General features: G+C 32.9%; 1 protein-coding gene and 1 long non-coding RNA gene across 2 annotated transcripts in view; one reads left to right on the top strand and one right to left on the bottom strand.

Moving 5' to 3' along the window:
- Window positions 1-27,124, top strand: part of LOC123545964 (sodium-coupled monocarboxylate transporter 2-like) — a 63,876-nt gene extending 36,752 nt beyond the window's left edge. Inside the window, exons 6-15 of the mRNA XM_053550834.1 lie at window positions 14,621-14,694; window positions 15,805-15,942; window positions 17,677-17,812; window positions 18,153-18,241; window positions 18,585-18,697; window positions 19,015-19,085; window positions 19,357-19,443; window positions 19,711-19,949; window positions 21,506-21,624; window positions 24,895-27,124. Coding sequence (XP_053406809.1) covers window positions 14,621-14,694; window positions 15,805-15,942; window positions 17,677-17,812; window positions 18,153-18,241; window positions 18,585-18,697; window positions 19,015-19,085; window positions 19,357-19,443; window positions 19,711-19,949; window positions 21,506-21,624; window positions 24,895-25,073 — 1,245 coding nt within the window. The 3' untranslated portion in view covers window positions 25,074-27,124. The remainder of the gene's footprint in view (window positions 1-14,620; window positions 14,695-15,804; window positions 15,943-17,676; window positions 17,813-18,152; window positions 18,242-18,584; window positions 18,698-19,014; window positions 19,086-19,356; window positions 19,444-19,710; window positions 19,950-21,505; window positions 21,625-24,894) is intronic.
- LOC128559404 (uncharacterized) lies at window positions 2,553-3,143 on the bottom strand. The gene is made up of 2 exons (XR_008372323.1): window positions 2,982-3,143; window positions 2,553-2,827 (listed from the first exon to the last, which is right to left on the bottom strand). It is a non-coding gene; the product is annotated as an uncharacterized LOC128559404 (long non-coding RNA).
- Window positions 27,125-27,581: the final 457 nt, after the last annotated feature.

Raw genomic sequence — 27,581 nt, forward strand, 5'->3', positions numbered from 1 at the left:
TTCTAGGAAGACAGCAATCGAAGGCGGTAATGAGGTAAATGCTAAGATTTCATTAAATAATTATTCATTTTTGCAGGGTTTAGAAACTAATATTATACCTCCAAGTCAAATTCAAATAACACTGCAGCTGACAGATGATGATGAATTAATTTTTAGAGCTAATGCTGCTGATGCTGGTAGAGTAATTGTAACAAAATTAATTCTATGGGTTCCACGTTTGATTTTTAATGAATTTGGACTTGATTTAATTTCTAAAAGATTTACAAAAGCAAGATGGTCATACCTTCGGGAAATGATAACACAATCAACTGATACACGACAGACGAACATAACTTTTAGAATAACAGCTGGTGTAACAAAACCACAACATGTATTTGTTTATTTACAACGACCTGATAAAAGTAATGCACAAAGACAGAATCCGCATTTATTAGATACATTTAAAGCTAATGCAGCAGATGATGATTGTACATTGGAATCTTGTCGTCTTGAAGTTGGTAATGGTGTTTTTTATCCAGAAACAGAATACACAAGTATATCAAGAATATATGATGATGTAATTAATTATTATTATAAACAAAATAATAAGACTACTGGAAGTCTGCTAAATAGATCAAACTTTAATGATTTATTTGTTTTGTTCATTTTAACTTGGAATATAAAAAGAAAGTAACTACAGAAGATCCTAAACACATTACATTAACAGCTAAATTAAATGTTCGGCCGGCAGCACATGTCCGTGTTTATGCAATTGTATTGTATGAGGAAACAGTTGAAATAAATACTATTGGAAATGAACTTGTTATTGTTTAAATAAAATAAATTTTAAATATATAATGTCATCAAATTATATTGAATATAAAGTTAACCTTACAGATGGACAAAAGAAAAATTTAGCACAAGCTTATAATAATAAAATTCCACATACTTTTAGATTAAAACATGAACAATTACGTGGAAACTTTCCTTTACTATTAACAAAAACACAAATTAATCAAATTAAAAAAGCTGTTGCAAATAAGAAGGGATTAGAAATTACAATTTCAAAAAAACAAATGTCCAGTCAAGGTCAAAATGGCGGATTTTTAGGAGCTTTGGCTGGTTTGTTAGGAAAAACAATTCTTCCAATGGAGGCAAAAATAGTTCCAAAAATATTAGCCCCTCTAGGCATTGGAGCCCTTTCTGGACTGGCCAGTACTGGTGTTAGTAAAATACTTGGAAATGGTATGATTTCGGTAGCTAATGATAAGAAAAATATTATATCGCCATATCTTACACCTAATCAAAGAAAGCAACTAGTAGGATCTGGAGTGATTAAATTAACACAAAAACAGAAACAAAATGGCGGCTTTTTAGGCATGTTGGCTGCTAGTCTAGGAATACCTTTGATTACATCTTTGTTAAGTGGTAAGGGACATGGCCAGGGTATACAGATTGATTCACAACGGAGACCTTACAGACGAATTCCTATAGTAAAAAAAAATAAAATTTATAAACAAACCAATTTCTAACTTTGAAATTGAACAATGGGTAAAACAATTAAAAATTAAAAACTTCAGGGGTGTATTTAGTAGAAATAATTTACCAAAATCGAAAGAAAAGGTTGAATGTGGAATTAAAAATTTAGATGATTCTGTTGGTCCTGGAACACATTGGGTTTGTTACTTAAATAATATGTATTTTGACCCATTTGGACTTCTTCCGCCGAAAGAAGTATTTAGATATATACCTGGGGTTAAGTATAACAACATTGAATATCAAGACAAAACAAGTACACTCTGTGGATATTATTGTTTATTTTTCATAAAAATGTTACAAAATGGTATAAACATTTATGATTTATTGTATAAAACACTGAGAGTAAACAATGTAAAACATAATGAACAAACAAAGATAAATTATTTTAATAAAATGAGTTAAAATGTATCAAAAACATAATATTCTTTACTACTAACAAAAATGTACCATAAACGTTATATTCCATACTACTTCCAAAAGCGTATATTCAACCATGCGTATGCCTATGGCATACTCAAACGGTTGAGTGATTCTCACAACATAAAAGTATTATGATATTCAATCATGCATATGCCTATGGCATACTCAAACGGTTGAGTGATTTCAGTTGTTTGTACTTAAATCTTGTAATACTTGTTTAATAGTTGTAAAATTTTTGTAAATATATTCAATAGATACAGCATATTTTAAAATGTCATTATATTTCATTGCAAAATCATACAAACGTATTAAAAAGTTGCAATGTGATAATGAATAATTAAAATTAAAATTTTTAAGTGTTACCATAAATCCTTTTTTCCCCCTTTTTGTTAACATTTTAAACTTTTTTAAAACTTTTCCTTTTTGACATGAGTTTAAAACTATATTTCTTGTATCTGAGCGTATCAATTTATCCAACATTTCTAAACATTCAGCACATTCATCTGAAGTTGATGGGTCGCGGGTAAATTCGTCGGTTATTTTTCGTTCGTTTGAGAAGGATTCTTCCAATTTCTTTTTTACTTCATTGTATCTGGTTTTTCTTGTAGTGCGTGTTGTTGTTTTCTTAGATGTGTTTTCTTTGGTATTATTGCTCTCTTTTTGAAATGTTGCCAATTGATGCTGTAATTCTATTATATTTTGATTTAATTGATAGTTTTCTTCCTGGAGTTTTGTGTACTGATGCTGATTCCAGACATCCTGTCCAATAAGGTTTACATACTTATCACGGTATAATGAACTCCAGGTCTGTATTTCTGTGTCGTTGGGGTAATTTGTATTCAAATACCTAGTCAGATAATCAATATCTTTGTAGAATTCTTGAATACTCCTGAAATGAAATAAAGAAATAGTTCTTTAAAGTTTTGTACCACTTACGTATTCTACAACGTATAAATACATTGTTTAGATTCATATTAAAATATTTAAGCAGCGGGCTAATAGTCTAAAATTAGTAAAAAGATATATAACAAAATATAACTTACATTATAGTCCTTTAAAACTCCTTTCTGTTCTGTTGTTGTAGGTATAAGTTAGCAGTATAAAGTTATTTGCTTCCATGCAACTTTTTTATGCTAGCAAAGAAGGTTTTGGTGTTAATCAATTACGTTTGTGTTGCGAAATACGCTATATTTGTTTACACGTAGCTTAACAACCGTTCATGACCATTTTTCAGAAAATATCACGTAAATCCCATATAACATTTTCAGAAAATACGTCAGTTATTTATAACCAGGTTTTCCGAAAATACGAAAACGAAAGTAAAGTTAAAATCTATGTTTTTTAATTGTCCGGCATTGGTTAGTCCGGACCAAAGACTAAAGGTTAGATAAGGTTAGATTGACCCTTCAACCTTACGTCTATCAAATCAAATGTTTTTTGGTTAAACCGGAGGTTTTCGTTTGGTTTAACTAAAGATGATTTAAAAGATTTTCAGGGTACCAAGGGTACTAAGTTAGTATTTTAAGTTTAGGGTAAGGTTAAAGTCCACTTATAAAATAGGAATATGGGGTCAAGTGGGGTCAAATTGGCCTAGAAACCTTATTTTATTCACTACTCATCCATAAAACTTTATCTATCACAATTAACCGACATTCTATTTGTGTTACACCAAAACATTAACATTATCAAGCAATACTTGTAGACCTTCTGCAGAATCAGCTAAAAGAACCACATCATCAGTTTATAAAAGTATGCATACAATGTCCTCATTATTTTAATGCCAACTTCTAATTTTTTAAGTGCATTTACCAGGTCGGTTATATTAACAAATTAAAAAATAGAGGGGACAATGGACAGCCTTGTTTTGTTTCGAACCAAATGGTATCAAATTCATTTAGTCTCACACAACAGTTTACATCTTTATATAATGAGATAATTGCATGTAGCAATATACCATGAATACCTGTCCCAAAGTTTATATCGATTGATAAAATCATAGGCCTTTTAAAAATCAATGAATGTAGCAAATGTTGACTGCATTTTCAGACTTCCTGTTTCTATGATATTAGTAATCGAAGTAACATGGTCTGTTGTGCTTCTTCCTTTCATAAAGCCATTTTGTATAACATCTATCATTTAAAACACTCGCATGTAATTTATAAATAACTGGAGCCAAAGAGATTCCTCTATATGACAAAGAATCACGGGGGTCTGCAGTAGAATTCTTTGGAATAGGAGTAATGATCCCTTCCGACCATGCAGATGGTACCATACAAGTAGAAAATATTGAATAAAATATCAAGTATCTTTTCCCAGACATTACTACAATTTGTGTCTGCCAATTTTTCCATTTCATCTTGCAAGCTTTTAGTATGCAACCTATAGCAGGCTATACGCAGTGGTCAAAATATATCCTCTTTTGTAGATAAATATGTTCAAAATTATTCTTTTGTGCATTTTTACATTTCAACCAACATTTCTCTGCCTTACTCATTTCATTCCATGCAGTTAAATCATCTGTCCACCACGGCTTACCACTTCGGAATTTCTTATTTGTATAGCTAAATCTAAATCATCATTCCAAAAGAAATCTGGAGGGAAATTCTTTGTGTCAAAAACAGTTTCTGAACATGAAAGTTCTACACTTTTTACATTTACATCTTGAGAAATAATATCTAAATGCAACTTCCATTTTAATACCGAATGATCAGGTCTACCACTGTTCCTACACAAAACAAAAGTCTACAACTGAGCAACCTTGAGGCCCAATAAATGTAACATCGCATTTTTGATACTTTTAATCCATTCAATAAGTAAACTTTTGTGGTAAAATCTGTAAGTATTTGCCGTAAGCACTTACAGAAAACATCTCTGTCAGGTAAAACATCTACAACTTGTATGAAATCTAAATTATCAGCACAGTGGCTGTTAGAGTCATACCGCACATAAATACATTGAGTTTCTTTCTGAAATTCCTCTACATTGTATATACCAGATTATCAAAAATCTGCCGAGTGGAGTTTTCTGGTGGTAATTAACCATCGCAGATATAAACATCGTACATTTGGTCAAACTTATTGACTAGCTTAACCCATGAAATATCTTGATATAAAATCTTCAAAAGCAATTTGAAAATCACATTCTTTCAGAAGGTCTGTTTTAATTTAATACCCTACCCCGTCAGATCCCATTTTTGCTCTTTTATGTAGAGAAACCCTATTTTGACCTAGCCAAAATAAATATCTATTAAAATCAGTTAGTTCATTTCCTCTTATTAAATGAGTTTTCGCTACTGGTAAAACATCAAACTGATACAAAATTACATAACATTCTCTTTTTCTTCATTGTCTGTTTCTTCATTAATGTTCCATTTATTGACATTGCAGAACCCATAAGTTCCTATCTATATTTCCTAGCATTTCCCCGTTGCTTTCCATTGCAATTCCTATTGCCATTTCGCTCGTAGCTTCCTGACTTCTCCAGTTCCTATACCCTATGCGTATTTTTCTACTAATCATGATCCGCGAAGTTCAAGTTTATCCACGTCACCCCTTTTCAGAGACTCTAATATTTCCTTTAACTTACTGGTCTGTAGTCTGTCTTCCACTGACTAATCATTATGAATAAAAACATCTTAATGCTTCTGACATTTTTAAAAAAAAGCTTTTCTTTTTAAAAACACTTGACTTATCACTGAAATTAGCCATGGTTGCTGTAATATCTCTGAAATCTCTTCTGTCCTCAATCGATCCTTTACGTACAGCTTTAACAGCTATAGCAGTTACGTTGACCCCATCCCGAAGTACGTCATTAAGTGTTTGCAAAACATTTTCTGTTTTAGTTTCATGTACATACCTAAGAACAATGTTCAAAGAAATGTCTTCTTGGTTCTTGCATTTTTTTCATTGCCTGGATGTCATCAACGGTTTCGTTTGTATCTGTCATCCCCGCAATGAACTTTGCACTTAAATTATTTCTTGTTTCTTTTATTTCTATTTTCATTATCTTCACTTCCATATTTAATCTATTATCTAATTTATTGGTTAATTTGTTTCCAATATTGCGCTCGATATTATCAATCCTCTTGTTTACATTTGTAATCATGTTGTTTATGTCAGTATTTGTACGATGCATATTAAACGACATTCTTTTCATGTCACATGACACACTGAATAGCATTTGGCTCAATCTGGTATCCCGAGATTCTCAAAATCGGAGCATTCTTGATTTTCACGGACATCTGACACTACATCCTAACGCTATCTTCGTTACAGACTTCAGGTGCAGACTTAACAGTTTGTTCTGCATAGTTAATACCTGTTTTTTTCTTTTTAGCAAACCCTGTGGGTACCTTTTATTGCGCATTCGAAAACCCTCGTTTCCCATTTTTATTTTTCACATCCGTATATAATTGTCCTTCAGTGTTTGTTACCAAATCCGCTGATTGCAAGGGCATCGTTTTAATCATTCATCTTGGCTATTGATTTATTCTGCAACTCTGAGAACAGAAAATATCAAATGTTTTCATTTTACCGCTGAATACATAAAAAAAATCACCGTGCCAAAATCATGCACGTTTCAACCAAAATATACACATAATTACGGCCATCTTCAACGATGAATTGCTAAAAACAAATAATCGTTACCTTTTAGTACTAAAACAGTTCTTCTCAATGTTCAGTATCTTAAAACAATAAAACTCAGTTTATTATATTCGTGCTCTTTGCTAGAACGTGCAGCAGAATATTAATCTTTAAGCTCTTGGTGGGGTGAGCCAAACCGTGAATATATCACAAGATATTTATACATATTCTTCATATATGAAAAGATTGAAACATATCGATCTTTGATTCAATTCTTCATTTACAAATAAATTTGTCTCCTCAATATATGTAGGTAGATGTTTTGATTTTGTCCGTTTGTCTGTCTGTCTGTCACAAAAGTTTGTCCGGACTAATCTTCTGAAACAACTGACCTGATTTCAACCAAACTTTTCAGGAATGTTCAGTAACATAGCTAGCTTTGCATATCGAGCTGAAATATATTTCTGGGAATTTTTGCCGTTTAAAGGTTCATTTCTGCTAATTTATTTTGAAAATTATATTTTTTGCCGCATGCTTATCACATTTCAGTATATTATTATAGAATTATGACATGACAAATATTTTTATGCTTTACCACTTTTGTAGAAATGATATAGTTGTAACATTTACTATTTCTCGTCGCCAAGTTACCACTCTTAAGAAATGACTGTTGCGTGCAATTTATTTCGAAATATTATAGGGGTACATGAGTTAGTAAACATAGCTATAAATCAAATTTCCATATTATGAGGATGTTATTTACCAACTTTGTCAGAAAGTAAAATTGTAAGCTTTATATTGAAGAGGCTATGACCCTTTTTTGTTCAGGATGAGCTATAAGTATAGGTTGATAGTATGGCGTTCTGCTTAAACATTTTACTTAAACATATTCTCCTCTGAAACTGCTTGCCAGAAATACACCAAATTTGGTTAGTCACATCCCGGCATGAACTTGTAACAAGTTTGTTCAAATGGTTTAGATTAGCCCTTTGTAGGGGCCACCAGAGCTAAAAATAGAGAAAAAAAACATTTACACGTCTTCAGCATCAGACTTTGTTTATAACCTCATTGTAAGGTCCTGTCTCACGGTTATTAAATGGGGGCAATTGTCCTCTTTTAGCGGGTCGCTGCAGCTAAAATTTGAAATTCCTTCAAACGACTTCTTCTCATGAACCGCTTAATGGATCTTCATCAAACTTAGTGTAAGGTTCGCTCCAACATTCCATCGATTGGAAAGTGCCTGGCGCCCTTAAGGCACGGCAATAGTTGAAAATAGGGAAACCTTGAAACAATTTCTTCTCATGAGCCGCTATATGGATTTTCATGAAGCTTGGTATGTAGCATCATCATTTAGGTTCTTTTCCCAAATGTATTATGGGCCGTATGAAATAGGAAAAAAACAACATTTGAACAAATTATTCCGCTGAAGCGCTTGTTGGATCGTTGTCAAATGTAATCTGTAGCATCATTAGAAAGCCCACCCCAAATATGTTTGAAAAGGGGCACTAGGGCCCTTTTAGTGGCCAGCAGAGATAAAATAATAAAACCAGTAAACATTTTTTTCATGAACTGCTTGATGGATCTTATCAAGCTTGGTCTGTAGCGTCATCATAAGGGCCTCGCCCAATTTCGTTCAAACTTGGGCTCTCTCTTAAACGACTTCTCAGAAATCGTTTGATGGATCTTTAGCACATTTGATCTGTAGTATCATTATAACGGCTTCGTCCAAATGTGTTCAAATAGGGGTGATCAGTCCCCTTTAAGAGCATCTACAGCTAGAAAACACTTAAAATGACTTCTTCCTTCTCATTTACAAAACCGATATCTGAGACAACGACATAATATTTTCGCTCCCCCTTAGAAGTCTAAGGTTTTTTGGTATCAACGGAAGGTTTGCAATATCTACAGTAACTTAAAGATGTTAGACTTGTAAAACGTTTCCGTTACCTTGGAAGTCGCGATTAATACATTAACCATAAAGCCTTTATAGATCTCCATTGATTTATCGTAACCTTACACCTTTCCTAGAATATAATGGTGTGTATAGCGTAACCCACATGTATCAAATGTAAATCAGTATGCGCCAACAAATTAAAATTCATGTGAAATAGCCAAACCGGCATGATAATAAGATCTCGTGGTAAACATCACAAAATGAGACATAATTAATCTCTTAATGATAGTCCATCTGTATGTAACAGTGCTGATTTTCTATACATTATGACCTAATTTGATAATTATTATTAATTGAATATTTTATTACCTAGAAGGCACGGACATTACTTTATGCTTATATATCATGAACAATTTAGGAACACAATAATACCCATAATACTTGGATATGTGAATGTAAGTATTTACGCTACTTCATTACTAAACTTTAAAGTTAAAATAATTCATGAATGTTTTATTAAAAAATTTTATTTTAGAGACTAGCAAACAATATTTTAATCAAACTGATAATACTGTAGCGTATTTGCAACAAAAGGTGACCGAAAAGATGTTGCAAAATAGGCCCTTCGTGTATGTTTTTGAGCCTCATAACCTAGGTCAAAGTAATATTATAGAACAATTAATTTGTAGTTAATATTCGCGGGAAATACAGACACTTAAACTGCAATTGATTGAAGGATGATAATGCCATGAGCCTTGTTAGTCCTCTTGAAAGTTCTTGATACGCTTATTTCACAGTATTTGATTTAATATATTTTACGTTTCTCAAATACTAGTACATAAAGGACAATTGATATACACTAATGTACAATGCAAATGCTTCATTTTTTCATTACTTAGTGGGGTTTTGGGCTCCAATCTTTGAAAATAATGTTCATATTTTTATAGTTATAACTGAAACTGTTAGCAATTAGTATATCATTTAAAAATATAATTTTCAATAGCAGTTTAAATATACATTGAACCCATTTTCAAAATGTGTATAATAAAAGATTCCATGTCTAATTCTCCTATGATAAGTATTTTTTAATTGGATTGTAGGACTGTTACAAGTAGTATGTAGGCTTAACTGTTTTAACATGTCATGTATGATTACATATCTATTCTATCAGTATTTTTTCTGTTCATTAGCCAAAGGCAAGTTCTTGTCGATGTTTGCTAATAAAATGTTGTTGTTGTTGTTGTTGTTGTTTAATCAGCATGTCTCAGTTTGCTCCATAAAATAGTAAAGAAAAGTACAGTATCTTTCAAAAGATTGTTTTGTATTATGTTACAGTCTGCATTCCGTATGTCTCTGTAATCATCTGTCAATATATCTAATAAAGATATACGTCGCTGGCAGATATATGCAAGCATAATTGTTATAAATTTACTGGTCATGAACGATTTAGAAGAACTTGGCTGTGCTATGAATTGTTGAGTTTTGTTTTGTATTCACATGTAATAAAAATTCCTCATTTAGAATAGCCTATGTCTGTTCCTACAGTTTTGTCTAGTAAAAACAATGACATGCATTTTCAAGCAGTATACAGTTCATGTACATAAGCAGATAAGTTTAGGTATGCTACTCGCGAGTGAACATATTGTCGGTTATAAAATTATTTGAACAGCTGCAACGCATGTTGTTGTTTTTTGTAACAATGATGGCTCATATTGAATAAGTTTATATTTTGAAAATAAAATTTTAATTCTTTTAAAAATGTTTCAGTAAACTTCAATTATTTAATAATAACTTTTTCTGATTTAAAGTACATGTGGTACTATTAGATATTCATCAAGTATACTTTTTAATATAAATTCTCTTAATTGTGCCTCAAACGTTTTCATGTAAAATGTTAAATGTAAATATATAAGGTATATATACAAACGAAAATCAATATTTTTTACAAACTGCCAAACATGAAGAAACTGCCTTAGCCTTTAAAAACCCCTCAATAATAATATGTATGTAAGTTGTACTTGTATAATATAGCCATGCAGTGATTTATGTTTTCATTACTATATTTCTTTCTTCATTTTTATCAACCAAAAATAAAATATAAATTTCCACCGCGACTACTGTTGTAAATAATAGTTGCGAGCAGCAAAATAATAGCAGACTCGCTGTGATGAAAATTAAATTTAAACCTTAAATCTTGACTGTATGATTAATATATAACATAACATAACATAACTTTAATACATTTATAGCCTCTTACATGTGTATAATACAATAAACCTGTAGTGAAGACACGAATTTACATAGAAGAACAAAACTTAACATTGTAAAGAAACATTGTGAAACGAGCTATCTCATTGAAAATTGTAGTTTTGCTTAACAATGCTAGTTTATGGCAAACAATACTAATAGGCTGTACGGTAAATAATGTTTATGACTGCCCGGTAAACGATACTATAAATTATACGATAAACCATAAAAAAATACTAGAGATTGCACTGTAACCAATTCTAGAGTTTGTACAGTAAACAATGTTAGAGATTGCACTGTGAATAATTCTAAAATTTGTACGGTAAACAATGCTAAAGGTTGCACTGTAAACAATTTTAGAGATTGTACTGTAAACAATACAATAGATTGTACGGTAAACAATTTTAGAGATTACGGTAAACAATTCTAGGGATTACATGGTAAACGACGATAGATATTGTATAGTAAACGATGAGGAATTGTATTGTAACCGACGCTAGTGATTGTATGGTAAACAATAATGAAATTCTACGATAAACATGCTAGATATTATACGATCATTAATTAACATCGTTTGAATTACGATTAATATATGTAAAGTATATGGTTATATGCATCTATTTCTGGGATTCATGAATGTTTTATCTTGTACGGATGACTGCATATGCACAAATATTTTGTCATTAGAATACTTTTATCACACGAATGAAAGCAAACATAAACAAGTTAATAGTAATAATGATGCATCTAATTGAAATCTCAACCAAATTGATACATCTATTTAATAAAGTTTGTAATATAGGTTTGAAATTTTTTTTACTTAACATTTAAGATTAATACCTTTCACATAAATGATCATCAACATATAAATTACTGTTCCTGAATTCTCCCCACATATTTTCGAAATTATAATAAAGTAACGTATGTCAAGCTTTTATTACGGAAACACTCATTGCTTGACAAGAATGCTAGTATATTTTATAGTTGCATTACTAAATAGTAAATGTAGTTTGTTTCTAAAATATTTTCTAAATAAATGAACATGATAAAACACGTTTATTGAAATGATAACGTAACATGCAACACACTGATTCCAATTCATTGATTACAATTGATGTTTTTATTTTATTTTACCTTTGATGAAATTGACTGTAATGGTGGTGTTATTAAAATACATACTAACCTGCAAACCAGAAAAAAACTAGCAAAAGAATCCTTATGAAACGGACTTTCAAAAACATATCGTCTATTAATTTATTGTTGTAAGCTTTATACAACTCTCTAAAGAGAATCAAAGACGAAGTCTTTCAGTGTCACTGACTTTTAAAAGGTCGATAACAATGGAAACGTACAAACTGTGACAAGTCTTTAACATATTTTAAAGATCACATTTTAAGATTTGTACTGATAACAAAAAACCTAAGCCCCCCCCCCCCCCCCCCCCCCAGGGGTTAGCAATTCCTTATGAATTTGACAAACCAACAGACTTGGTTAAAGTGCTCCCTAAACTGTGTTCAAATGGAGGCGCATAGCTCCGTTATAGCACCGCTAGAGTTAAAAATAGAAAGGAAATCTTTAAACAACTTCCTCTCATGAATCGCTAGATGAATTTTCGCGAAACATGGTCAATAGCATCTTTATATAGTCCACTCCCGAATTTATTATGGGCAGCTAGAGCTAAAATAGAAAAAACCTATCTTTTCACGAAGAGATTTATGGATCTTCATCACCATTAGTCTTTATCATTATAGTAAGCTTCTCTCCTAATCTGTTCAAATAGGAGCACACGGCCCCTTTTATGGACAACTAGAGCTAAATTTAGAAAAGAAAAAATCCTGCAAATAACTTCGTTTTAACTACTGGATGGATTTAATCAAACTTGGTCTCTACCATCAGTAAAATGGTCTCGCCAAATTCTGTTCAAATTAGCTAGGGTTTTCGGCCCCTTGTAGTGGCCGTTCGAATTGAAACAAAAAAAGCTTTAACGACTTCTTCTCATCAGCCGCTAGATGTATCTACTGCAAACTTGGTCTGTAGCATCACTAAAATGTCCCCTCCCAAATGGTTTTAAGGAGACAGGTTCCATAACCTTAGATCCCCTCCCTAAATTCCAGTTTTTTAGTTCTGCTCATTGTTTTCTTGTTTATGGCAAATCCATTCTTTTAAGTGGAGACCATACGCCGCTTTTCACTAAGAATGCACTCTATGTATCATTGAAGCTTCCATGTACCACGCCATATTTATACGTCTAAGGGTGTCTCTAAACTATATCTTGGTACTTGGTATATGTGTAAACGCTGAGTCTTGCTCAACCTGTTGCTATAGGGCACGGACGAAGAGTACATTTCCACTGCCGTCCCTGAAAAGGCACAGTCAAAATTAGCCTGCAACACTTCCATTTATGTCATGCTGGGAGACTTGTGGTTTTTCACTTTTTCTACTTTAAATGGGGGCTACCGGATAAATTTAAGAGCCCAAACAGCCAAAAATAGAAAAGAAAAAAAAAACGACATCTTCTCGCGGCCTGCTTGATGGATCTTCATCACACTGGGTATGTAGCACCATTACAATGTATTCTTCAAAAATGTTCTCAAATAGGAGCACTTAGTCCCATTTATGGGCTGCCACAGGAAAAAATAGAAAAAAGTCCTTTGAAATAACTTTTAATGAACCGTTTAATTGATGTTCACCACACTTGCTCAGAAGTAAGGTCTTAAGGTCGTGGTCCTCCTAAGGTGGGTGACTTGTTTGAGTGTTCAGTCCTTTAACAGTTACGCTTTCCTACTTGATTGTGAGGAGAATCCATGATTGGCGGTTTGAAAGTCAACATGATGTTTGTTGTCCTTAATGCTGTTTCTCTTGCTTTTCTGTGTTTTGCAAAAGTGTTAAGTACATGCATGTATGATTTGTTAGATTTGATATACGGTTATTTATGGGAACATGTTTTATAACATATCGTGTGTTTTGTTGTTTGAATTACAATCTCCTGTAACATTTGGTCATATACGAGATAAGGATTTGCAGCTTGTGCACAATGAATTAGTTTGAACTCGCCAGGTGTGCTTTTGCATCTTACCAGTTCAATGCGGTGCATATATGTTCGTATCATTCTCTTACTCTGTATGTTTGTTTTGTACATATATTAGTCACGTACACACCCATACATATACTGTTAGGGTAACTGTTTGAACTTGATTTTTCTACCGGATACTGTTTCATGTTTATCTTGGAATCTTAATAAGTCGAGACTTTGCAGTTGACATGCGAAAATCATCAGTCTGGTTTAACACCATAACGAAACTGAATCATCCTCTCGTAAACGCTAGATTAAAACTTTAATGCGGTATGTATGTACAGTTATTAAATGAAGCATCAATTGCAGAGACTTGTGTAGTGCAAGGAACACCCAATCTTGAAAGACAAGGATAAATATCCGTTTAGAAATGACAGATTCCAATAATGTAGCCTCCGTACCCTGAAACCCCATAGTAGTATAGGCATTGATGTGTACTTAATTACATATACACAAAACTTCAACTTAAAGCATTTACACAATGACTAAATGAACAAATACATTAACACAGTGGAACATCGCCTTGGAAAGGGTAGTGGCAAAACGTCACTTGGAGTTTAAACTGGTTAACGGCGCACCGATCCTCACTTCATTCTTTATCCCCTCCTTGTTCCAAAGTCCTAGAAGAGTATAAAAGGATTAAACATCCTCTACTATAGTGAATGACTTTTGACATGATTGAAGACATAAAACACACATATAAGCAATAAAACACAATTGGACACAGTCTTGGAACAGTCAGTGGAAAAACAAACACTTTGGAGTTTAAACCGGTCCGAACCCATTTGTCATGTACATATATTATGAACACAAAACCGTATTTTAGAAACATTATCTTTGTTACTATGTCATACTATTCGTATGATTATATTTTCTTCTTTTTAGAGTATAAAGGAAATAGGGAGCTTATCCAAAGTTTTTGAATTGTCGTCGAAAGGTGGTCGGATGAAATTTGATGAGTATATATTTATATCACTTTTTACATTTGGTATTTATGGTCATTTTTAACCCAACTGGCTTTTTTACTTCTGTTCCTTGTCACTATTTTCTTTCAACTTGCATCGTTACGTCGCTATTAACCTAAATACAGCATCGAATAAGAAGGATGATAATTTTAAAAGCTGTATAAAGCTAGTGTATTCATTTATTCTTTTATCTTTTAATGTAAAATAGTGTATAAATATCTTAATTATTACGCCTTGATCATTACCGTAAAGTCCTAAATTTGGAAAAGATAAATTTACAAAACATATTTAACTCTACAGATAACAATACTAAGCTGGAACTATATGTTATTGTGCGCTTTTGAAAAAATCAGGTACGGGCGTAAATTCCCTTGCATCATTCCATTTAGGTTTCTGGATTGATATCTAAAATGCTTAATGAAATATTCAGTAGATGGATGTCTCGCAATATAAGGTTTGTAGGATCGTGACGAAAACAAGTATGATGGCTCGCCAAAGCTTTTTTTTAGTATTAACCTCCTTACTTGATTAAGACAGGTGTTTATAATTTCATATTATTATGTGTTATTCATGATAAATGAACGTTTAAAATTGTCCTTCTCATCATAGCAAGTTTTGTATAAAGGTTTGCTAAGAAACAGTCCAGTTCCAGACAAGCAAATAGCCTCATATTTCAGTACTAAATGACTGGCCTTCCTGCACGTCTATGACTGAGTGGGTAAGGCCGAACTATTTTTTCGGCGCCGTAGGCGGGGCGGCTGAATGCCAGATGCCGCTCAAGTCGCTAATGATCTTAACATATCAATCATTATATGACAGTCGTTGACTGTATAATTAGATTTAATGTTGTTATTATTTCTTTTCCCTCTGTATCATGGAACCTATGAGCCTGATTAAGGTTTCCTCTTAAGTCAGTGGCATCGGGCGTTAGAGGTTGCAAATTTCATAACCTATCATGAACAGACTCAAATAAACGAAGTCTATTATTATTCTCAGTTCTATTAGGCACTGTATGGATTTGATTCAAACCGAATAATTACCATATACTCAAAATATATCAGCGTTTGCAAATACATTTATGAAGTCTTTATCATTCCCTTATAGGATAAGCCCAGATCCTCGTGTACGCCATACAGTGTGGGGATGTCTTATTGGTGGTGTGTTTAACATGCTGCCAAATTGTTTTAACCAGTCATCAATACAAAGGATTTCTTCCGTAGAAACAGCAAAGGATGCTAAAATGTATGTGAAGCCTTTTGTATGCTAATGTCTGATCATCTGTGTAAACATTACTTACAGACTGGACACCACTAAATCCGGCTGTTCTTTATTTCATATAAAATGCACTTACTTTATAACGGTTTTTCGACATTTTCTAGCATATCAGATTTTCAGAGACTTATATTCCCATAAAGAACTATATCGCTACTTTAGAAAAACAAAAAGAAAAGGGGGTGTTAACTTTTATATAAGAAAACTACAGTTCGTTAAATACAACGCGCTGCGGAGGCTTATATTTGTTTTGGTTGTGATCAGCCTATAAGAAATATTTCGTGTTTGATATTTTTCACGAATATGCATTCATTCTCAAGGTACACCTATTTCACAATGATCTGCTTAGTTTCGTTGCGGGGCTTCCGTGGCCGAGTGGTTAAGGTCGCTGACTTCAAATCACGTGCCCCTCATCGATGTGGGTTCGAGCCTCACTCGGGGTGTTGAATTCTTCATGTAAGGAAACCATCCAGCTGGTTTACGGAAGGTCGGTGGTTCTACCCAGGTGCCCGCTCGTGATGAAATAGTGCACGGAGTGGCACCTGGGGTCTTCCTCCACCATCAAAGCTGGAAAGCCGCTATATGACCTATAATTGTGTCGGTGCGACGTTAAACCCAACAAAATAAATAAATAAATAGTTTCGTTGCAAAATATTGAGAAAATCTAGAGAAATGACCATTTATTACAGGTCATCCCCATTAAAAAAAATACATGAAATTTGGCCCTGTGCAAGCAATATCTCAAATTTTATTACATTATTCATGAAATTTTGATTCAAGATCCATTTAATCGTTAAGATGTTTGTCATTTTCAGTCAGAAACATGCTAATTTCAATAACATCTAGACAATTGCAGCGCTAAAATGTGAGAAAAGACATTTACTAGGTCCTAAAATCGACCAAAATAGAGCCACTTGGTCGAAAATTGGGTCTAAATTCCAAAAATACTAGAAATTTTAGAGTTTTCAGTCATTTGTCACCATTTTACATCATATAGAATAGACTAATGGCCTTTTCATTGATTTTCACGGAGTTTGGCAAAAAACCATGGATTGCGCTTATAGGCTGAACACCACTTAATCCGGCTGTTCTTTATTTCATATAAAATGCACTTACTTTATAACGGTTTTTCGACATTTTCTAGCATATCAGATTTTCAGAGACTTATATTCTCATAAAGAACTATATCGCTACTTTAGAAAAACAAAAAGAAAAAGGGGTGTTAAATTTTATATAAGAAAATTACAGTTTCTGCTGAATTTATTCCTTTTCGCTTCTTTCAATTTCTCTTTTCGAGACATTAAATTCTTACGCCGCCATTTTTACCTAGCATGCGATAGGAACATGCCGATTTCAATAGAATGCAAAGTGATACATACTGAAACGCGGTAGAGTAAAAGTAAACACGTTGCTATTGAGAAAAGGCACTAGGAAAGGAAAAAAGATTAGCACTATTTATATTTGGACTACTTGTGACTAGACCTGCAGAGGCTTACATTTGTTTTGGTTGTGATAAGCCTTACAGACAATTTCAGTTTCATGCAATTAGTTGTTACTCTGGTATCCGTTCCCTCCTTTTTATCGATTTTTTTGCAAATTGTAGTTAAAAAATTTTCTCTTCTGTCTAAAATTCAAAACATTAAATTATTCCGTCAGTTGTCTTTAGTTTTAGATTAACTTTGATTCTTCTATTTATTAATTTAGTGCCAGTCTCCTGAATATACCACTGGCGCTAACCTTCAAGTCCATCATTATATTGACTGGGCTGGTGCTTTATGCATCCTTCGTTATAAAAGCATGTGATCCGTTAGCTAGCGAACAGGTGTCAAACCCGAATCAGGTTTGTTGTTAACATATCAGTAAGTTGATGTACGTGTAATATGAAATTTGTTTATTCTTATTTCATGTACGAGATATTGATTTTTAAATATACGAAGTAAAGACATGATTATCGTCTCTTGAGCAGCTTTTAAATGTATGTGCGAGATATCGTAGTTTTAACGAGAAATAAAACTACTTAGTTTTAGGTTAAATGTATACGTACATTTAAAGCACTCTTTTTTTTTGTATTTTTTGCATGTTTTTACACTCCGAATATAAAGCACCGGAAGTATACTACGTAGAAATAAATAAATATATTAATCTCCTGAAATTATATATGGATATGCTTTGAATTTTAGTTGATGATATATTTCGTCATGAATACGTTAAACGATGTACCAGGACTGGCTGGGATATTTCTTGCAGCAGTTTTCAGTGGAGCTTTAAGGTAAACACTAATAATGAAATGTGGTTTTTTTTCCCCTTCAGCCAGACGAGGATAGCTAATGGGTGCTTATGTTGTTAATGGGATTAAATATGGCTTGTTTTCTCAACCATCTGAGCAATGAAATAGAAAATGAAACGACAAAATTTCGTTGTAGCAAAACACATGGACACGTGAAATATTTGAACATTTTAAATTACATTTCGTAAGTTACGCTAACATTTATATAAAATGCAACATTCAGTAATGAACTAAGTGATAAAGTCAATAGACTAATTAATCTTTTACGCATTTGAAGAAAAGTATTAAACACGTTTTTGTTACCAGCATTCTTATTTGATTGTAGTACATTGTCTTCGGGTATCAACTCGATGGCTACAAACGCTCTTCAGGATATCTTGGGTGATTACTTGAAAGGAGCGTTGCAGAGTAAAAAAACATTCATTTTAAAACTATTAGGTTTGTAACACATGTTTTATACAGCGAAGTAGAACTATTTGTAATATTACTTGTTTTCAATTTGCAATAAATATTTTTATAAATACATAGGTTATATATTGTGTGTGCAGCAGTGTTATAATTAATAACGTTATATTCATTTTCATGACCCCGTGTTCTTTATTCTTAGATCTTATGTCGAATGAAACGAAGTACCTAAAAATATTTCAGGTGTACATTTTAGTTTGCATCAATTAAATGGGTTGAGTCGAATTGAAACAATGTATGTATTATCAGTTAATATAGTTATTTTTCATTACTTTCATTCAATTTTTAAGTTCTGGTGTATGGAATACTGAGTGTTGTATTGGCTTACCTGTCCCAGTATTTGACAGGACCTGTCACACAGGTAATTGTAAATGTTATATTTTAATTTATTGGGTATTACAACTCATTAAAATGGACAGTTTGTTGTTTTCGATGTTTTAATTTAGAACCACAATCATGCTGATGTTGTGATTTTTGAAAGAATGTTCAAATTTTGTTATTAAGAACTGATATATTGATTTGTCCTTGTACGAAGTATAAATCCCATTGTTTATATTCCCATCAAGTTTTTTGTTGTCACGTAAGTTTATTCTAATACATCAATCTTCATTGTTTTTGCCTATCAAATACAGATGTGTGATACAGCTTTTGGTGCAGCCGGTGGCCCAATTGTTGGAATATTTTTCCTGGGTGCTGTTTTTCCACAGGCTAACAAAAAAGTAAAAAATATAAATATTTGCGTCCTATAGTTTGTTGAACATAATCTACGTTCTGTTAGTTCTTTTTTGTCTATCAACAATCAATTTATATAAGTTAGAATAATAAGTACAGTTGGTAGTTTTCCCAGAAAATCAGTTTATATTCAGATTTTGAATACTGCTTTCTTGAACAAATATATAATCAGTGTGTAGTAAATTTACCAATGTTGTGATTATAAGTAAATCTAAACGTTGAGATTATTGTAATATTATTACTTTGATAAATAGGGTGCTTTTGCGGGCGGAATCTGTGGTATTGCTCTCAATATGTGGATAGCTCTTGGTTCCTTCCTATATAGAAATAAAGCTCCACTGTCAAAGCCAGTCACTACATCCGGGTGCATCCAAAATGAAACAGACTTACCTGAGTTGAATTTAACACTGACAACAGGAAGGATTTACAGTTCAACAACTGATACCTCTTTTTATCGTTATTTGAATGATACTACACCAATGGATAGGCTCAAGCAAGTATCAGTTATTAGCATCCGATTATATATAAGTTTCGAACCTAGTTATATATACAGGTACGTTTTAATAATTTTGAACATAATGCATTTATAACAAAAGTCTTTGCAACCCAACTTCTAGTTCAAGACGAAAACTTTCGGGATAGTTTTCTTTGTAATAAAGAAAAACGGTTGAAAATTAAGCAATAATACATCCGGAACAATAGTTGCACGGTAAGAAAAATAATATTAAACAATTGACAGAAAACCCACTTTATCACAAAGTGTAATCTAAATGCTTTTAACATTATATTATACCAATGGACAAATATTTGCAGGTTACAGAATGTTGAAGAATGTTAATTTTTCATATATTGGTTTTTTTTTGAGTAATTGCATTTCTCATTTTTATCAAAAATATTCAAACTTTTGATTCTTAATTGGTTTTATTTATTATGCAGTGCGTGTGACAAAAAAGTGAATATATCGCTTATAACAAACTGTATAAACACTTACATATGTATCCAGTTGTTTCACTGCAGCTGAACTGGGCGTACTGGACGGGTTAACATCTAAAGTTAAACAATTCGTGATAACAGGACTGGAGAATTATATATATTCTACATATCTAAAATATGTACAGATTGGCTGAAGTACAAATAATTTTATCCAAGGATGATTTTACATGCACGCTTTGGCATTTTTTTTGGTTTTGTTGATATGTTTACATGCTGAGTCTCGCCATGATATATAGCAGTTATTTAAATGTGGCTGAGTATATGTTTAAATATATAAAACAATACTTTGTATTTGGCATCGGTATCTTTTTTTAATGTAGGTAGTAACTAATGATAGGAAGATACCCTTTCAGAAAATACTTTAATATGCGCATACTACCTAAGAGCATCCCGTAAATAAACCTCAGACTTCATTTTAACTTTATATTTTATTTCATTGTTTTCTAGAAAGCGTCGTCTTTCATACGTAGTAATAAGTATCAGTTTGGTTTGAACGGTATTAAAGTGTTTTCTATTTCAAGCACAGTTTCCATTGGGTGAGATTTTCGACATCCGCTTTGCTTTTCGTATAAAATATTAAAATTTAAAAGACATAAATGAATCAACGGCATATTTTAGATCGAGTGGGCAGAATGGATATCGGAAGATAGTTGTTCGTTATTTACATATATATATCGTCATCACCAGTTTTATGTACAGGCTTTACACTATCATTTTTCTACACAAATTTAAAAGTTCACGAAACAACTTTGGTCTTATATATCAAACCCTGGTGATTTTCATACATTAAGATTTAACCTGAACTTCTGATATTAGTATGATTGAGAAGAAAGTTTCTGTCTGAACTTTAGGATATTGATATATTCTAAGCATTTGTTTTTAATATATTCAGTATGAAAATTCCTGTTTATGTCACCAAAATTAAGAATGTTACTATCTTCTTGACAGAGAATATTTAGGAAAAACATTTCTTTCCTATCCGATGCGGGTATAGTTTATTATTATTTCATGCCAATGGGTAGAATTTTTTATGCAAAAGTTTATTCTTTATTTCAGTTATCACCACAGCATTGATAACAATCACCTTGTTATCTATGACTTATCCTATGTATGGCTTGGATTTATAGGATGTTTGATCACAGTAATAATCGGCTTGGCTGTCAGTTTTATTACAGGTAATACAAATCTAACGACAAAACTGATGTATTACTTACGCTTTTACACGACAATTCTGTATTAGATCTATATACAGAACAAACAAAGTTTTGACGTATTCCTTCCTTCTAGAGTCTGAATAACACTAAGTGGGAACTTTCAGTGCCATACGGAAGCTGGAGCCAAAATGACCTAAGAGCACAATAGAAATGGCCTTTAATACTTATATTGTGTTATGCTTCGTGTAGGTCCATTTTTGGTCAATGACGTCAGTTAGAGATCAGTTTTCGCGATAAGATATGGTTTATGTAGCTGTCTTGAAAATGTTCTGGATGTTTCTGTGTACTATGTTCAATTACCTCAGTTAAAGGTATATTTGACTCAAATATCACGTATAGCTAAACACAGTATAATTGTGTAAAGCCGCTAAAAAAGTTGGAAGTTTTTTTAACAAGCGACTGTTACTGCATGAAATGTAATTATGAATGTTGCTTTACAAACAAGCGATTTATATATTTAGAAAATCTAGTAAAGTTAAATACCTTTGATGAGGATTTTCTACATTTTAAGTAAGTACTTAAAATTCAAGGTTATGGGATGTCTTTAAGAGTGTGGTATTTTGACCACACTTGGTAAATAAGTAGCTTGCATTAAGGCCAAGGTTCAGTTGCGATCTATGTCAAGGTCATCGTTTAAACGGAACTCCGTTACATCATTTAGGAATGAGACATGTAAAAAAAAAGCTCTTGGCATAGGCAGCTTGCATATAAGACAAAGGTTTTTGTTGAATTTGTTGATGCGTTGGTCAAGTTTCTAATACTACAAAAATGGTTTACGCACAATGATATCATTTTTTTTGCAGTAATCCAACGCTTTTCCCTATTATAAGGACCCTAGACTAAAAGTTGAAATTTATTCCTAGCAGGTGAAAGAAAGATAATGATTTTTAAAACCCCTTTATTTTGAGAAACTATAGATACTTTTTTTTTAATTGCGATATTTGTATTTTTGTCAAGATGGCGTCTGATATGGCGGCGATCCATATCTACATTGGTTGATGTCTTTGTATTGAGAAAGCTTGTATCTTAAGTATGAATTTTAAAATATGTTTTCAAAAATGACTTGCCAAAAGATAAACTATACACAAAGAAAACAATATCGATCTGTATATTGTATAAATTGTACATTCAATTTATGCAGAAAGGGTTAAAAATGCATTTTTGACAGGTTGATCTTAGCATGAATCATGTATATCATTTACATGTAAGTTTTTGTTATGTATACATAACTACAGGAAAGGAAAAATAATCAAATTCACAATTTCTTAAACGCTTAATCATATCCTATTCAACACCGTATTCGACTTGCGCATACAATCTCAGTGTTATTCTCATACAGAATGGCTTCGGTCTCGACAAAGCGTTCTTGTGTTTTCTTTCAAGTATTTACAGCTGCTGTTTCTTTATATTCATAATGAATAATGGGGTGGCGTAGGGGAGGGTGGTGGTGTCGATGAAAAGGGTCTACCTTGGACAAAAAAGACCTTTTCCAATGTACTTTTTTTCAGCATACTATTGAAAATATGTACATTTTCATATGTATTATAAAATATACTTTTTTCCCCCTTTATTAACTGCTTCTTTTTCTGCAAAAGTAGAAATTTAACAAATTTACTCTCCGAAGCCTATAATGCTACTTTCAATCTGTTTGTGTTTTCTTGTGTGTAAAACCATGTTGTGGGTCTTAACATATATTTAAACAGTAATGCAAACATATTTTTTAAAGATAAAAATGGTTCTTGATTCTCTACTTGTTCTTATAGATATTTTATCTTGCGATCAAAGCATAAAATCTATATGAAACGTTATCTTAAATATACTAAGACATAATCGTCATGAAGGAACCACTATCTCATACTTTATACAAGCTATGATGCGAAGCTGGAAATATGACATATGTTTATTTGTACATAGCATCTAGTTATCTCACTTGATTATACACTACTGATCTTATTAGCAAAACTACGTACTGTTTATACTGATCATTGCGCGACTAGGCAAGGTTTAGCTTGTAATTAAATAGCAATTCCTTCTGATTGGCATGGAAGCACAATCACGTTTTATCCAAACCGAAGACATATACCTTATGAGTGTGAAATATAGAGTCGTATACGGCGACGTCAGACATAGAATGGTGATCTTCTTTTTCTCATGTGTTCCTTTTGTTATGGATACACAACACGTCATATACTTGAGTATATCATTTATTGTTTTTGCTTAGGTCAATCACACATTGTTACAAATTATCATGCCAACCTTTTAGAACTTTTTACAGTTAAATGAGACATTTATATATTATGAATACTTGAATTGTTTTCTATGAAATATTAAGCTTCTTAACAACAGTGTGCCCAATCACGTGATCGCGCTACGTCACTTTGTTCCCGCTACAAGCTCGAAAGTGAAAGTGGAAAGGTAAACAAAAATTATAAATTAGGGCGTAATTTTTTTATTCAATATATTGTGTAAATATCACGACCATGATTCGAAACCTATTTGAAAGTGCTACCCCCGGTACTACGATTTCCCCACCAAAACCTTCTCGTTCTAACGCTATTCCTGTTCAACCACTTTCGACATGTGCGACCTGAGGTGTTCTCACTGCAAGTCAATTGTTTCCCAAAATATAGGATTTTAGCTTTTCCTTGTCTTTGGTATAACCTGCTGGACACTTAACTTTTTTACGCATGTTCAATACAATGTAGAATTTGATTAAACCACAATTTATCAAAACGTCAATATATGCTAAGACAATAAATAGGGTCGTTGCTTGATTTTTGCTAGAACGATTTAAATTATATATACATCTATCCAGTTTTCATATTCGGAGTCAATTTGAAGATAATAATTTTGATGATACTTTCGCTATGGGAAAACATTCTACAATTAGATTTTTAATGAAACATCTGACAGTTGTAAATTGACATATTGTCTTTCATTTAGTTAGATAAAATGTATCGGTCTGTGTGCTTATTTTGAGATACTTGCCTATAGGCTATAACTGAAGAAATCTCGAGCTGTTTTATGCCCAAATTAGGATTTTTTCACATGTCAAAATTTTCATACATATATATAATCTTTAGAAAGAGAGGAGCATTGCCAGTTTTATCAACTAATGCAAAGCGTTCTTGCTGTACATTTCCGTATGTCGGATTCAAGCTGCTTTATTCTATGATTTACAGTATAATTTCGATATGATAACAAATGATGAAATTCCAGTTTCAATACTAGGTAAAGATAAAGACAATCCAACAGAACCGATGTACATAGTTCCATTTCTACGACGTGTATGGACATTTGATGAATCAACTTTGCATGGATGCCAGGGAACTGAATACTGTTTAGTTCGTATTAATGAAGAAATAGAAGTGTTTGGTTCCAAGAAGAAAAACACAGTACCAACTAAATGAATGTCATGGAAAATATTTCTGTAAAAAATGTTATTACCGCTTTTTTAGGACGAAATGATAATTTAATCCGTACATTGTCAAATGATGCCATTTATTAATATTTTAACGTTTCAAATCATTTTGCAATATAGTCTTAATTTACTGTTTATAGATGTGACAAATATATATTTTATGTACACTGATTGTGATGAAATGGCCACAATCCAATATATATATTGCCTGTTTGAAAATAGCTATTGCATTCGTATAGCATTCATTTTAGATCTTGCTTATCAGTGTTTATCGATCAATTAAACTATTTTCTATAAGATCAGCTTTTATCTGAAAATTCCTTTTAGAATCTTACATTTAGTTGACGCTGTCAATACTCCCTGTACAGAACTCAAAAGGTTTATATAATGTAGGCGAATCAGTTTGTTTACCTCCGACATAATTATTTTTTGAAAGTTTTGTGCCTTGAAAAGGAGCCTAGAAACTTGAAAGCTGTCGATAATATGAGCTTTTCCACATGGAACATATCAAGATTTGATTGTAATCGAATATTCCTGTCCGGTCTGTATTTCAACCATCCATCAAGAGATTTAAATATCACTTGCTACGAATATTCCTCATAACCAGACGATGTGTCTTGCGCAAAGCCCAGAACTCTAGATAAAAGGTCAAGGTCACACTCAGAGGTCATAGTGTTTTTTCCTGTCCGGTCCATTACACTGTCATCCTTGGAGGGATTTTAATACTACTTTGCAAAAATGTATCCCATAATAAGAGGAGATGTCACGCTAACACCCATACCTTTAGTGTAAAGGTCAAGGTCACACTCAGAGATCAAAGTCAATAGTGATTTTTTCCTGTCGGTCCATAACTCTATTATCACTGAAGCAATTTTAATATAATTCGACACAAATGTATCCCATAATGAGACAATTTGTAAGTGAAACATTCAGACCTATAGCTTAGAAGTCAAGGTCACACTCATAGGTCAAATGTCAGTAGTGTTTTTTCTTTCTTATCTGGTTCGTTACTCTGTCATCGTTGAAGGAATTCTCTAATTACTTGGCACAAATTTATCTCATAATATGATGATGTGTTATGCGCAACACTCAGACATCTAGCCTAAAGGTAAAGGTCACACTCAGAGGTCATAGTTCAATAGGTTTGTTTTCCAGTCTGGCCCATAACTCATTCATCAAAGTATTTTAACATCACTTGGCACAAATGTTTCCCATAATGAAATGATTTGTCATGCGCATCACCAAGATCCCTAATTCAAAGGTCTAGGTCACACTTGGGGGTCGAATTTCAATAGTTCTTTTACCTGATTGGTCCATAACGCTGCCATTCTAATGATTCTAATGTTTTTGTCATGCACAACAACACACAGACCCCTAGCTCAAAATCAAAGTCACACTCGGAGGTCAAAGGTCAGTATGGTTATTTCCCTGTTCCACAAAATATGTCAGGAATCTTGGTAAAGTATTTGACAAAATATGGATATGGAACAATAAGTTAACTCTGTGTGCCGGACTTGATATGCACAACTACGCAGAATAGGTCACATCAGACGGTATCTTACCAGTGATGCCACAAAGACCCTTGTCATCAGCCTGGTTACCTCAAGGTAAGACTACTGTAATGCCTTGTTAAGTGGTATTCCAAAGAGCACACTTAACAAATTGCAACATGTCCAGAACACGGCAGCTCGCGTTATCACTAAGACGCCCCGTCGCAATCATGTAACACCGGTTCTGAAGGAGCTCCATTGGCTGCCAGTGAAATATAGGGTGCAATACAAGGTTCTGACCCACACCTTTAAGGCTCTACACAATAAGTCCTATATGCACTCCGGGAGAAGTACGTTCCAACGTAAGTCAAGTCTCAACGATAACATGAGACGACATCTCCACGACAATTGTTACGGTGTCGCTCCGTACGACCTTGTTGATTCAATTATTACGCGTAATAAAGCATTGATTCTACGTTTTCATAACTGAAAAGGTGAGTTTAATGTGTGAAAGCTATATAAGCTATTTGCAAATAAAACGAACTAGTTACAAATGGTCAAATGTTGTTATTATTTGCCGGCTTCGGATTGGTTGAAAAATGTGTAGGGAAACCCGTAGCATTCAATGAGACTTCAGCTGATTGGTTAAAAATGTGTTGCTTTGAATCATGAAAATATCTTTAAAATCTGGAAATATAATGTTTTTTGTGCATTTTGAAGTATTTTATAGCTGCCTGGCTATATATTTAACTTTGAAATTAGGAATTTAGTGAAGTAAGTACTTGCTGGAATTCACCACTAAATTCCATGCACAGTTGAGGGTGGTTGTCTTTGAATGGAAATAGAAAAAAATGGATCCTGCATGCCCAGGTAAAAATGTTGTTTTTTTTGTGTCTGGAAGGCTATTTGACAGGGTAAATGGCACCTCATGTGTCAACAAAAGTTTTGAGGGGGTCCTACAGAGTCATTTCTTACAATGTAAGCCTATGGAAAAATTAATAGCAGTG

The sequence above is a fragment of the Mercenaria mercenaria genome, chromosome 9 (assembly GCF_021730395.1).
Source record: "Mercenaria mercenaria strain notata chromosome 9, MADL_Memer_1, whole genome shotgun sequence".
NCBI lineage: Eukaryota > Metazoa > Mollusca > Bivalvia > Venerida > Veneridae > Mercenaria > Mercenaria mercenaria.